Below are 14213 nucleotides of genomic sequence, written 5' to 3'. Positions count from 1 at the left end.
CTCTGCCTCCTAAGAGAATTACCAGAAATTAATCAGAAATGTAATTAACTTGTCTTGAAGACAGTGTGAGAGAGTTGGGGTTCAGCCTGGAGAAGAAAAGGTTCCAGGAAGACCTTATTGTGGCCTTTCAATATGTGAAGGTGACATATAAGATGCAGAGACTCTTTGTACAAGGGCCTGTAGTGAAAGCTCAAGGGACAATGCCTTTAAACTGACAGAGGGTACATTTAGATTAGACATTAGGAAGAAATTGTTTACTGAGAGGGTGGTGAGGCGCTGGCACAGGCTGCCCAGAGAAGCTGTGGCTGCCCCATCCCCGGCAGTGTTCAAGGCCAGGTTGGATGGGGCTTTGAGCAACCTGGTCTAGTGGAAGGTGTCCCTGCCTGTGGCACAGGGGTTGGAATGAGATGATCTTTAAGGTCCCTTCCAACCCAAACTGTTCTGTGCTCCTATGATCTGAGAGCAGCTGAGGAGAGAGATGGTGACTTTTCTGAACCTGGGAATCCAGGATGAGCCCGTAAGCCAAGGAGGCCACTTCCTGGCAGGGAAGAGGAGTGAACTGCACATGCCGGTTCCTGCGCTCGGTAGGGCCCAGGGGCCTGGCACCCATGCTCCCAGCACTTGGCACAGAAGAGCCCCAGCACCCACGCAGCATCCTCACCCGGCCCCAGCAGGCATCCCATCCCATCCCACCCCATCCCATCCCAGCAGGCCAGCCCCGCTCTGTGAAACAGGGTGCCCGGATGGCAGGCTACAGGGTGGAGTGAAGCAGGAAGCCACCACTGAAACCACACAGGGCAACATCAAGTAGCTCAGCTGGCCCAGGCAGTGAGCACCTCTGCAGAGATAAGAGGTTTGGAAAACAGTCCCTGGGAAGAAGCGGGAGAACTGGGTTTGTTGAGTCTACAGGAAATGGCTGGAAGGAGGGCAGGACATGATAATGCAGTTGCAGTGCATGAGAGGTTGTTGTGAAGAGAGGCAGTGATTGCGTTGCTAGAAGGACAAAGATAAGATCTAACTGGTTTAATTTTCAGGAAAGAAAAGAAGAAAGGAAAAAAGAAAATGGCTGGATGTTGCAAAAGCTGTCTCTGAGTAAGGCAGAGCTGCAATAGATTACTAGCTGGGGAGGTTGTGAAACCCACTTCACCAGAACCTCTAAGAAGTTAATCAGACATCACTGTGCTCTCAGTAAAGAATGGACTACCGTGCTATTTCTCAGACTTTGGAAAGTGGACGTCTATCCATACATATCACGTGGATCATTAAATATATGGGTGATAAATAAAAAGTTCAGCATTTGGACTTACAAATCCTGAGTTTACTGCTACAAATGCAAGCATTTAAGTTGAAAATAACATTTGGATAGCAAACTTTGATCTTTCCTCTCAAAGAAATTGCCTTGCAGTTCTGGGGCAGGTAAATACCAGCAAGGTCTTTTAGCACTATTTCTGTCATATGAGTTACCTTATCACACCTCCTTCGTGCTACCAACCCTTTTCCTCTGTTATCTCCTGCTCACACGTAGCAGCCTGCAGGGTTGTGTCCTGCAGAGAAGCACTGGCCACTTTTGTGTTCTTTCAGGCACTGTTATTTCTACTGAAATGCCTGCAGTTATTTCTCCACCATCTGAGGTTATGGGGCCATAGGATACCTCAGGCACTGGGACAAACCAGATTGCGTGGTTCTTTTGATACCCATCATGGTGCAGAATAATCCCAACATACAGAGTATACTGAGGCATGCAGACATTCCCAGTCCATTTGGACATCTTAGCTGCATTACCTAAAGGACACAGAATTATAGAGGAGAGTTTCTTGAGATGCTGCATGGGTGTCTGATGCTAATTGTGTAATCAGATACTGAGTTCAGTCTGGCCTTTCACCACCAAATGATCCCACTCCCAGTAAGTAACTGAAAAGCTTGGCTAGCCAGCCAGCTAATGCTTGTGGCACACCTGGCTAGGGCTACAAGCTGACTCGGCAGCTTGCTGGCAGTCCCTGGACAATACGAGGAGGTGATCCTCAGTCCATCCCATGCAGATAATGTAAACTACCTTGACACTGCCAAGTCATTCCCTCTGCTGGAAAGTAAGCTGCAATGACAATGGAATGACTAAATAGGCTTGGTAGAGCTAGGTGGCTCTGGCTTATAGAGATTTGGGTGATCTGGTGAGACACTTGTCTCATCAGTGTTTTGATATACACATATCTTGTGAGATCAGGCACAGTGCTACGTGTATTGGTTCATGGCTTTCATCCTCATAAATGCTGTTCTTCATGCAGTGTTTGAGGGAATAATCATATCTGATGAGTTTTTACCCCCTCTATTCCAGCTGATAGTGTTGCCCCAGCTGAAAGTAAGGAGACATATCATCTAAAAATTCGTATGAAAATGAACACACTTTGACCTTTACATTGACCAACAGAGGGTCCAGATGGGAGAGAAACCCCTTAGGTTCTGTGAATGTGGAAGGGTTTTGATAGGAATTCTGACCTGACAGCATCAGCTGGTTCACACTGGAGGGAAGCCTGATCTGGGTACTCCGTGTGGGAAGAGCTGGAGCCGGAATTCATCCCTTACTCAGCATCAATGAACACACCGCAGCAAGAAATCAACACCTGAATGGTGTGCTGTGAGTCCTGCAAGACAGGCACTCCTGCCCCACAGATGGGATAAAAGTGAAGATATCTAAGCCACTGTTGGGAGTCTTGGAGGGAATATGTGGCACAACCCCAGACACTTCAGAGAACAATCTGACAGTGCTTCAGTGCAGTGGAGTAACAGTGGCTGGGTGTGAGTATGCTATTAAGAAGATAGGCCTTGGGAGGTAGTGTTGGTTCTGTGAGAATCACTAATGAGGGAGGAGGAGGTCCAGGGAAGGGGGAACCCTGAAGTGGTGATAGAGAAAGAGATAAAAAAAAGCAGCAGATTGAGTGAAGTCAGCAGGACAGCAAATGGCATCTTTGGGGTGTTAAGAAAGCTATCTGGGTGCTGGGTAAGCAAAGAAAGCACCTGCCCAAAACAGGAAAGAAGGTAACTTTATGCTCGCTCTGTTCTGAAAAAGCATGGTACAACATATTCTGGAGTTATTATGAATCATTATTTGCACTTCATTAGTCACTGTTAGCTGTACCCTGTAAGTACTTTAGATCCTAGGCTACATTAAGACCTTACAAGGATTTGTTTCCCTCAACTTCTGTCCTCTGACAGAAGTCGAATATCTAGATCTCATGTCTACCACCTTATAGCTCTGACAAGGTAAACCTTAAGCAACTCATTGTCTTTGGTCTTTGATTTTTTATTCTCTTAGATGCTTTGGAATTCACCAGCAGATGTGAAAATTTCAGAAGAGACAGAAGAGACTGACTGTGACAAATGTATGGCCAACACAGGACAAGCGCATGGTCTCTACCTCAGCCAGTTTACCATCTAAGCCTCTAAGGTAATGTAGCAAGTGTTTTTTCTAAGGTAAAAACCCCACTCTTTTTATAGGGTCACTCTGCTTTTATGTTTTACTTTCAGTATTATTCTTGTGCCATTCTTAATTAAATGCAAAGAAAACTAAAAATACCACACAGTGTGAATCACAAAAAAGGGCTCTTTTGTGTGTTAAGGACAAAAGCTTACTTCATGAAAAATGTGCTCATAGAAAACAATCCTTCTTCAGTCTGCCCTTCCAACAACAGAATCATAACTCCAGACAAACAACTCTTCCTTACCCCAATGTGGACTGTTGTATTTTTCTCTGCAAGCTCACATCCATATTTACAGCCCATCATATGGGAAAGGTTTCGTTTTCCATGACTGAGGTGAGTGAGGGGCATGGGGAAACCCTCTTCTGGCATAAAATGGGTTTTATACCACCTCACCATCGAGAAGGTGATTTCAGTAACCTCATTCTCTGTTATTAAATTTGTGGGCCATTATAGGATTCATATTAAGTTTAGGGCTTTCACGAAAGCCACCATGAGTGGCCTAGCTGGGTTTTGGTCTTGTGTTACCATGGGCCAAAAAGAATATGCATTTCAAGACCTAGCAAGGTCACTGATATTAAGGATCAGAAACTCGGTGAGAGTTCAGTTACAGTAAGGGTTCAGTCACGCAGAAAATGAATGTGACCAGGGCAGTGCTCTCCAGGTAGACCCTGACAAGGGATGTTATCCTGGGCCAACACCACGCAAGTGGAGAACCATAGCATTAATCTCACTGCAATTTTTGTAGTAGGGTGAGGGTATGGTTAGGACTGCGTGATGAGGGTGGCAGGATGGGTGGGAGGTAAAAGGGCCAACCTTGGCCCTGCTTCTGCAATGTAGGGGAAGAAGAGGGATCAGGTAAAATCCATAGAAAAGAGGTTTCTCCTGTTGCTGTCAGGAATGGGAGAAATAATTGTTGCACTATAGGAGAGGGTATCCCAGGTGGTAGGATTTGCTTCCTGTGCCTGACAACCCCTCTCTGTCTAGGGAAAGACTGAGGACTGTTTCTTTGGGCTACAGAAACCACCACAGATCCAGAGTAAACAACCAGTCTGCAGCCCCATGCATCTCCCTGCTGATGTGAGCCAGTTTGACTTCTATGCGTTGAGCTGAATGAGGGGCTCTCATCTCCTGTGGCTGAAATCACAGAGATTTTGCTTTGAAAAAGCTGAAACTATAATAAACCAGTAGATCTTTCTTGAACACTCTCACAGAAAGCTTTAATAGGCACCCAGTGCAACTGCTTGTCTGAGCCCAACAAAAAATATCTGAGGGAGGAAAAGGTGTGTTTTTAAACCTGTTGGTTTGATGCTATACAGACTTCATCAGTGTACAGGATCACGTGAAACAGTCTAGCATTTGTGTTAATATCATCTCACCTGAACACGGCCGGGAGACAGTCAGCAACAGCTTCCCAACAGGGGGCACTACGTTATTACATATAGAGGCTTGGAGATCTCCACCTCAAGGACTCCTCGCATGCGAAGACACAGAATGTGGAGCAAGGCACATTTCAGCTTTGTTTGTCCTCCCCTACAAAAAAAAAAAATAAAATAAGCTGATGAAAAATTACTTCGTTTATTTCATTAAAAGTTACACTATTATATGTAATTATATCCACCAAAATAGTCAAAACAAAACCCACAAACCCTATGTCAAGGTTGCAGGGAGAATGCAGAGTTCCTGAACTTTTAAGTGCTTGATTTCACAGGCATTCAAGAGTCTGTTAATACAAGCCGGGGACTTTTGTGTGCAATTTGTTAATTAACAGGGAATCATCTTTATTGGTGCATGGGACAGATTAATTTGTCTGTGGGCTGGATTTTGTGTCTAGCCAACAAGAGGAAGGAAAGTGAAGGGCTGGTCTGAGTCATTACTACTGACCTATACCACAAGCAACAACACACGGACGTTATCGTAAGAGGATCTCAGCTAGGAAGAAGTAGCTTCCCAGCACAGTGGTTTCCGAGTGAGCACGGATGGGCAGGAACGAGGTTGTGGCAGAGGCAGCGCTGCTGTTTGAAGCACAGGGGAAGGCTTTAGAATGTCATTCTCCCACCTGCACTGCACACACCGAGGTGCTGCAGCTGCCTGCAAGGGTGAAAAGCTGCACATGGGCATGTGCAGTGCTTTCTGCATCCAGCTCCTACGCAGCAAGATCCTCCCTTTCAGGTTGAACCAGAAGATTATTTGGCAAGCCCCTTGGAGGCAGCATACTTCTGCTTTCATTTCTGCTCTCCATGCTGAGGTCCTAACTATAGTTCAGTGTTTGAGCAGCTCTGTACTACAGTAAGATTGCTTGCAGTGGTGTGACTTTGTATTCCACCTGTCCCTTATAGTGATTTATTTCTGTAGCTCACAGTTGCACAGAAAGCCTGAAGAAACAACCACAGGATAGCTGTCCTACCTGAATCTGAAGAGAGCAGAAAGAAGGAATTAAATTTCCTAGTTGTTCTGATAGCAAATTGATTTATTTGTGGTCAGCAGGGCTGACCACAGAGGGCTTTGAATGTCACATACCCCCCAACTTATGTTATTGCCATGAAAGCCATATATGAGAATAGTACAAAGGCTTGCCTTGGCAAGTTCTTGCCTTGGCAAAAGGAGTGGGAGTATCTTAAGAGTCCCACCAGTCTTTTCCTAGGCTTCTCAAAGGGTGCTGGAGTAAGAGAAAATGGAAAAATAGCCACTGTCACAGATCTTCTCTGTATAGGCCTTTTCTTACTTCTAAGGAAGGAGGAGAAACATCAGTGTGTGAAGTCCAGGTAAAGGGCAAGGCTGGTAAGAGACTCCAATCCAGCATTTACTGCATGTGTATGTGAGAGACACGTGTATGAAGTGGGCTGGGAAACAATTTACTGCACCAAGACATCAGGACTTTGATTCAGGTCTGCGTAACGAATTAGCTGTGCCTAATTCAAGCAGTTAACTTCTGCACAGTTGCTCTCTCTGCCCCTCTGCTGCCACCATGCAGGAAGGACAGCTGGACATGACACTGACAAATTCCCTTTTGCCGGTTTGCTGATGCTGATCTCCACTGGTTTCTTCCATCCCAAGAGGCCAAGTTCACAGGCCATCCATCCTGCCAGTCTGCAGGGAGAACGTGATTCTTAGACATAGATCAAGAGTACTGCAGGAGTAAAAAGAGGAAATTACACCTTTGAAGTGTCCAGGCTATGAATTACAGCCATGTAGCCAGAGCCGTGGAAAAAAAAAGCACATAAGAGCAAAGCTGTTAGCAAATTAGTCTCCTATTCAGGGAAGGCAATAACCAAGATGGGGCTTTTAAGAACTGGATCGCAGTCAGGCAGCTGCAGCCTCACTGTCTGGACCAGACTTTGCAGTATCCTCAGGAAGCTGCTACTCCCCTGCACTGCAGCCTGCAATGTTCTCAGCTGTTCTTGCAGATCTTTGAAGGCCAAGCGTACTGGAGATCAACACAGGATTTGGGGAAAAAATAGCTTTTTCCTCTTGCAGAATCACACACACAGAAATTGAGAGCGCTGCAGGAAACCAAGAGCTGCCTCCTAAAGCCTCCCTGGGAGATACAACAGAGGATTTCAGCCTGTGAGAGGCACCTGCCAGGAACAAGCAATAACCACAATATCCTTTGCATAGAGCATCTCAGTGAGGAGGAAGCGTAAGCCAAAAGATTTCCTTAAAACTGTAACTGAGCTAGAAATTTCCTGTGTCAATTGGTGTAAAAGAACAGCTGTTTGGAAATGTTTGCATAACTGACTTTCGTTAAGATTTTTCAGAAGTTGTTTGTGGTATTTCTGGATAGCGAGACCAATGTTGTGTGTTCTGGATTAACAGGAATTAACACTTTTGATGACAGAGTAGAGGCAAAGCCCATTAAAAGCTTTCCTATCTTTCTCCTTGTCTGACTGCTCATTCCCCAGTACAAATTGTTTTTCTCCATAATGTGTTTTAGTCCTTTTGGAGGCACCTTAATAATATATAGCGCCATTTTTTCATCTGTTGGGGTTTTTTTAGGATCCTTGTTCATAGATATTGCCTTTGTCTTTCTTAGTTCCCTTTTGTAGATCCTCTTCAGGTAACCCATGGACCTCCTGATGTGTGTGGACAACACACCAGAAATTACTGCAATAGTCTTACTCAGTAAAAGACATGTACACCAACATTCAGTGTAAAGTACCAAGGAATGCTGTCATGGCTGTTCTTGGTCATTAACCATCTTTTCCCTGCACTACTTCAAGCTCTACATTTTGGAAAAAATTGTTTCTCAAGCTCATGTTATTTAGCTGCAGGGACACTCCCATATAGATGTCCACATATTAATCAGGTCGGAATAGGGCTTGAAAAGCCATATATTCAACAGGAAGGAATGTGATGTCCTATTGCATTAGGTATATCAAATGTTAACTTTTGCAATTTTGGCTGAGGAAAATCTTTCTAGCAATGTAGAAACTTAGACTGCAGTATGTAATCTTTAAAGGCTGGGCAGCGGCTTCAGAGAATATACCCCATTTAGTTATAGGTCCTTTTTTCCCCCAAAGAATAAAAAGAAGCTATAATTTCAAAAAAATGTGCTATATATTTAATTTATTCTAAGAAGCTTCCTGCTTTTACAAGAAGTCCATTATTTTATTAATCTTGGGGAAAAAAAAGGATGTAATATTGAACGGGACTTTAGCTTTAAGCTGTTTCCTTCTGTCTTTTCAAATAGCATGTAAGGCAATAAATCTGAAATTTTAGGTTGTGTTTTGCTGTAGCTGATCATATGAAATCCTGTGCAGAAGCTATGTTGTGTGGATTTTTTCTTCTTTCTTTGGTTTGTACCTAATGCTGTGAGCCATTCACATTAGTTTGTCCTGCCTCCTGCTCAGCTAACAATATTTGTAACATGTGAGGCTATTTTGCCTGCTTTTGCTATTGGAGACTTGCCATTCCTGGCTCCAATTCAACCAAAATCAGGAAAGGTCAAGGAAACCAGCATCTGCACTGTGAAGCCCATACCTTTCTGAAGCCCTGGCATGAGCAGTCATTTCCCTTGACAACAGTCCAGATTTCAGTGAAAGAGCTGTGGTTGTAACTGGGAAAACTCAAAAGCCTCGACCAAGCACTCATCTTCAAAGAAAGAACTAGTTTCTTGCCTTTTAAAACAGGAAATAGCTTATAATCAAGGGAACTGTTGGGCAGCATCAGGCTAAATGACTGTATGCAAACAAAATACACTTTTGCATCTTATGTGGCTGACAGGCAGGGACTCTCCAGACAAGCCCTTACCCTTGTGCCTCTGACAGCAGCCTTTGTCTCTAGCTGTCAGTCTGAAGTCTCATCCATTTGTTGTTTATATTTTCCTGGCAGCACCTGTAAGGAAGTGGGGTTTAGCAAGCAACCCATTTAGGACAATGGCCCTATTTGCACATCAGGCAAGACCACTGATATTATTTTGGGAGAAATTTGTACAACACACTAAATGGGCCATTTATTTTTAATCCATCCTACCAGTGTAGATCTTTATAGTAACTGGCACATAGTTCATCATGAGGTAAAACTATCACTCCATGGCAAACAGGTATCCATTTGGACAGAGTCCCTGCTGCTTTTTGTATGGAAAAAAAATAAAAAAAAGGATGAGGTTGAATAAGGATTATAAAGATATATAATTTAAGTGAATTATTTTTCTCCTGGTTTTATTCTGTAAGAGCAAACAGAAAGTGTCTAGGTCACTGCAGACTAGTTGGAATTCCCAGGAGAGAAAGCCCATTTCAGTCTATAACTGCTCTTCTCAGCATGTATGTGCTCTTTGACAACATGTATTTTTGTCTTAGAGCTACTATTATTAACTCAGATTATGTTGTATGAATGTGGGCTTATAACTAGTTTCACATAGGAAAGCAGCTCTAGCCATATTACCTGAAGGACTTTCCCAGTTCTGCATTTTCCTAATCCTTTCTGTCATAGCCACCTATCCCTGGATATATGCTGTAACAAGTTTCAGGAAAGTTTCCAGAAAACAGTACTTGCCTATGTGAAGTCCATGGTCTCCTGAATGCCCTGGGATAAATGCCAGACAGCAACAGGAGTTCACAGCTGCATCCACAACTGTCACTGAAGCAGATTCCCAGACTATGACAGGCCCAAGCTCACTTCCACAAATGAAGAACTACTGTTAAGTAAAGAAAGAAGCAAAAGCTAAAAATACTGCTCTTTCTTAGCTGCTGTCAAGGGGGAAAATCAGAGCATGCACCTTATGGTAAGGATACACCTTAGCCTGAATCAGCAGGTTCAAACTCATATCTCTGAGAAACGGTTTACACACTGACACACCTTAATATTCCACTGTATCCTCTGCCCTAAGAGACTGAACCCAAAGGGACAGTTAGAGGAACATAAAACCACTTTCAATATAGCTGTATTCAAGATAAAACCAAAAAACACTGGTGAACTGTGCAATCTGCCATTTTGTCCCCTCCTTTATTCCAGCATCTGCTGTCACTCAACAGGCGCTAGCACTTACAAATCCAACAGGAAATGGGACCTGTGCTACCAAAGCTGAGCTGAGGTCTGGGAGAGCCTGCACTTCTCTCAGTGTGCTGAAGAGCCTGTGAAAATGCAGTGCTGCATACTGGGACTCTGCTAACTGCTGAGAGCAAGCTATAAATAAGGGGCAGGAAAGGAGATGACTGAATTTCAGAAGGACTGTTACTGCTGGGTGTTCACAGCAAGCCTTGGAGGAAATGAAGGAAACAGCCAGGACCTGACTCACTGGGGATGGGTGTTTCACTTGCTGCTTGTATAAACTTAACTTGGGTTCAGCTTCCAAACTCAGCATTGTGTTTCTTGCCATTCTTACGATGTTTTTTCTTGCCATATACACAGGTTTGCATCTGTTTGGAGTAAGGTATAGCTACTAAATATGCCCAGGGAAGTTATTTGGTTTTCCAAGGAGTGCAGGCTCAAGCAAATGATTTTAGCTAATTTTAGGAAGAACTTCAGATTCCTTTCCCCTTACACCCCCGCTCCCCCCCCCCAATACTTCTGATATGTCAGCATCTTACCTAAGTGTTACTAAAACCTGCCAGATTTTGTCTTGTTGTCTGTCTGGCTTTTTCCATTTACAACCACATTCTTTGCATACAGTATAAGTTAAACCCAGAATAATGTGTGCTATGGAGTGGTGAGGATGGGAAAAGGCAGGACTTGAGCTGGACATGATGCTTACCAGGATGATGTCTGAGTGGGAGGTTAGTGTCTGAACTGCCTCTCAGCCCACTGAGGTTGCAGTGTGCTCAGTCAGTACAGGGGCACTGCAAGAAGGAGAACATCAGGGTACAGCACCCTGCTCCTGGTACTGCCAGGTCTCACTGGAATATGTTTCCTTGGATACAAAGCGACATGCCAGGTACTCAGTTGGTGCAACTCGCCATTTGGTGGGCTGAGAGAGCAGACAATGCAGCCCAACCCATGTGGGACACCTCTGCAGTAATTTTGCATGGGTCCACACAGAAGATAGGAGTCCAGCTCCCACCCAGTTAGGGAAAAAGATCTTGGCCCACAGAAGGATTTAGCTATTGTGATACTGAGAGCTGCACATTATGACTTCAGGCACTTCTTCACCCTATGTAATATAAAAAGAAAAGTTAAGCATTCAAACTTCCTATGCAACAGACAGGGAAAGCAAGGTACCTCAGGATATGATTCATAAAAGCAAATAGAAAATTGCCTCTGCAGCTGCTGGAGGTGCCAAAGGGAGGGTAAAGGTTAAGCCCTTCTTAGACAATGAGTTGTCCTTTTCTGAATGACAGAGGTGCCATTTTCTAGTCAGGATGCCCAACTCCAGCCTGCTGCTAGGAACTTAGAAAATGCAATAGGAAGAGGCATCGCCTATTTATGTAATGTCCCAGAGGTTTTGAGCACCAACTCAAAAGAGACATGATCCAGAGCTGATTTCCCCAGTCTCTTGACTTGCGGGAATTTGAAGCATCCCTTTCCTCTCTGCTGACAGTAAACACAATGATGTGGAACAGGAATCTCAACTGCATTAGCTGATACGCTATGATGAAATAATCCATGCACATAAATGAATGAAAGCATTAATTGAATCAGAAAGCAGCAGCAAGCATGAGTACAACTGTGCTGGTGGCTGGGTAGGGCTTTCACTGTGCTGCTTCTTGGGGAAGTTTTCCTGCCTGGGAGACCCCCCAGAGATTATGCAGGGAAGGACAGGTTGAGGGCTGCATGGGTGTGGACTACAGGGCTTCTCCAGTGGCTGGTTCCAGCTCCTCTCCTCTTCTGCTGAACTCTTCAGAGCATGTCCTGGAGGATACACACCTGCAAGCCTCATTACATGATTAGGAGAAAAAGGCTCCGCAGAGGTGACACCAGATATCAATCTGAGGAGAAAGAGAATGTAATATAGATAATGCCTTCCTCAGTCACCTGTCTGCATAATTCTTTGCCCACCTTGCAATCTTTGCAAATATATATACTGTGGTAAAGTGCATTCTCACATAAATGCTGTATTCCTTTAAGCAAATCCAGGAATCTATGCTGCAAAAAACAAAATTGAGGCAGCGGACAATGAAGCAACCTACTCTGTTTATTTGGCATGGAATGAAAACCCCAAAACTTCTGAGCTTTCCCCCCTTTTTTTTTTTTTTAAATGAGCACAATAATCAACTGTGTCAAGGTTTCCCTTTTCCTGCTACTCCCAAACACACGTTGTCTTTCATCTACTTGTCCTCCCACTTTTTTTCCCTTTATGTCTGCCTTTCTCTGCCATGCTCTGTTTCACACGTGACGGAAGTCTCCCTATGGACCCTGTGCCCCTATTGCTACAGTCAAACTGGCAGACAGGGACAGAATTTCCCTTATAGGGAACTGATATGCTGGGCCCTTTTCAGTCCACATCTAAGCACAGCAACCAGAGAAAGCTTTGATACAGACAGGGCTCCTCAGGATATTGACCTGTGTACCTAGGAGAGATAGGATGCCTGAGAATGGTAGCTGTGTGTTCAGGTTTTAGTACAGAGTTTTTCTACCCACATCCTACTTAGATCCTTCCGAATCCAGGTGTTAAATCCATTTACATTTATTTGACAGATCTCAGGTGTGATCTTGAGATCTCCAAGCCCTGCCACGTGTGGCAAAGGGACAACTCTCCCAATGCCAGGCACTTTTCTTTAAAACCCCTACTGCCCGTTGGGAGGGAATACAAACCAGGAGGGTACAGGCATGCAAAGTTAAGGAGTGACCTTAAGGAGCAGTAACACAAGAGACTCAGGTCTCAGGAGAAAGAACAACAACCAAACAAACAAAACCATCCAAACCCTCCCCCTTCCTCTCCCCCCCCCCCCCCAAAAAAAAAAAACCAAAACCAAACCCCCACCAAAAAAAGAAAAAAAAAAACCAAAACCACCACCAACAAAACCAAACCAAACCCAACAGCAACAAAAACAAACAAGAAAAAGAAAGAAAAACTCTTCTTTTTCTGGAGCCAGTCCGGGGACCTGGGATCAGTAGGTCAGGTGTACCCGCTCTGCTTTCACCCTGGAGGCAAAGCAACCAAGGGGTAAGTGCTCTATTCCCCATGCCCAGGGGAGGCACAGTTATTGTCCCCGTTGCAATTAAACGTAAATATATAAATTAATTAGTTAATTTTGAAAAAGGAAAGTTACCTAAACACCTTGCAGTGAGGCTTGCAGAGGGCGCGAAGGGCTGCGCCCAGCCGTGGACAGAGGCCGCGTACAAGGGGTCGGAGCCACCGTCGCGTCCCGCTCTGGCCCTCCGTCGTCGGCGGCTTCGCCCTGCCCCGCGCCGTCGGAGCGCGGCTCGCTGCCGGCCGGGCTCGCCCCGCACGCCAATCAGGGCGGCCCGCCTGCCTTCCTGTAGGTGTGCCCGGCTCACCTGGGAGCCTCGGCACTCATGACATACCTGCGGCCCCGCGGGCGGCGGGGAGACTGCGGCCGGCTGCTGAGGACGAGGGGGGGCGGCGGAGGAGGCAGCGGCGCCAGGGCGAGCAGCGCTACCCCCGGCACGGCGATGTGAGCCCGGCGCAGGTAAGCGCGGCCGGCGGGGGCGGCGCGGCGCGGCCCGGCGGGAGCGGCGCTGCCGTGTTCCCGGGAGAGGCGGGGTGAGGCGCGGGCCTGGCGCCGGATCCCCGCGGAGCTCGGGCCGGGCCGGAGGAGCGGCTGCTCCCCCCCCAGCCGGAGCGGTGGGCAGGCTCGGGGAGCGGATGGGAGGGCTGCCCACCATTTTAGGACCCGAGGGGGACTGGGCGGAGGGATCTCCGGGGACATGAGCTCTCGCCCCACCCGCGGCGGGCCTGCTGCTCTCCTCTGCGGGGCCGGGCCCGCGGCGCACAGGTGTGGGTGACCCTGGAGGGCCGTCGTCGGGTCCCGGGGAGCCGGTCCCGCCGGCGGGGCGCTGCGTGAGCTCCGGTGGGCCAGTGCCTCCGGAGGGGGAAGGGGGGGCGGGGGGGTAGGGGCGTCTCCTGCCGGCCCCGGGCAGGCGCCGGGGGGGGGGGCGCAGCTTTCGAGGAGGCCTGTGCGGGACGGCAGCGCCCGTTCCCCGCCCCGCTCCTCCTGTTGCCGGCAGCAGGTAGGGCCCGACGCACAGGCCCGGTCCCAGGCGCAGCTGCCAGCAGCCTGGCAGAGATGGTGCCTCCCACGCCGGAGCGAGGTCCTACGGTGCTTGCTGGGGGTTCAGCTCCGGGAGTCCCGGGGCAGAGCTTGAACTCTGGACACCGTGTTGTTTTCTTCCTTGCTCTGC

At 46.7% G+C, this 14213-nt stretch overlaps 3 protein-coding genes across 10 annotated transcripts in view; 2 read left to right on the top strand and 1 right to left on the bottom strand.

The window, feature by feature from the left end:
- The window catches only part of LOC134162085 (zinc finger protein 239-like), a 20595-nt gene extending 18171 nt beyond the window's left edge, over positions 1-2424 (top strand). Inside the window, exon 3 of the mRNA XM_062615554.1 lies at positions 2333-2424. The gene's annotated coding sequence lies outside the window, so the exon portion shown is untranslated. The remainder of the gene's footprint in view (positions 1-2332) is intronic.
- LOC134162087 (uncharacterized) overlaps positions 1-14213 on the bottom strand; it is a 17144-nt gene extending 2931 nt beyond the window's left edge. Inside the window, exons 1-4 of one of the 8 annotated variants that reach the window (XR_009964191.1) lie at positions 10972-12722; positions 10666-10750; positions 8724-9609; positions 4937-5006 (exon numbers count right to left, since the gene is read on the bottom strand). Coding sequence is in view for 1 of the 8 variants with exons in the window: in XM_062615556.1 (XP_062471540.1) it covers positions 11497-11782; positions 11907-11993; positions 13377-13741 (738 nt within the window). In the remaining 7 variants the exon portion in view is untranslated. The other 7 variants (XR_009964189.1, XR_009964188.1, XR_009964190.1 and 4 more) reach the window with 7 other exon arrangements.
- ARHGEF5 (Rho guanine nucleotide exchange factor 5) overlaps positions 10670-14213 on the top strand; it is a 38702-nt gene continuing 35158 nt past the window's right edge. Inside the window, exons 1-2 of the mRNA XM_062615590.1 lie at positions 10670-10687; positions 13148-13501. Of these exons, the coding sequence (XP_062471574.1) occupies positions 10670-10687; positions 13148-13501 (372 nt within the window). The remainder of the gene's footprint in view (positions 10688-13147; positions 13502-14213) is intronic.

The sequence above is a fragment of the Pezoporus occidentalis genome, unplaced genomic scaffold, assembly GCF_034315485.1.
Source record: "Pezoporus occidentalis ecotype Australia unplaced genomic scaffold, CSIRO_AGI_Poc_V1 ctg182, whole genome shotgun sequence".
NCBI lineage: Eukaryota > Metazoa > Chordata > Aves > Psittaciformes > Psittacidae > Pezoporus > Pezoporus occidentalis.
The sequence above is the reverse complement of the archived record's forward strand: the minus strand, read 5'-3'. Positions and strand labels throughout refer to the sequence as shown.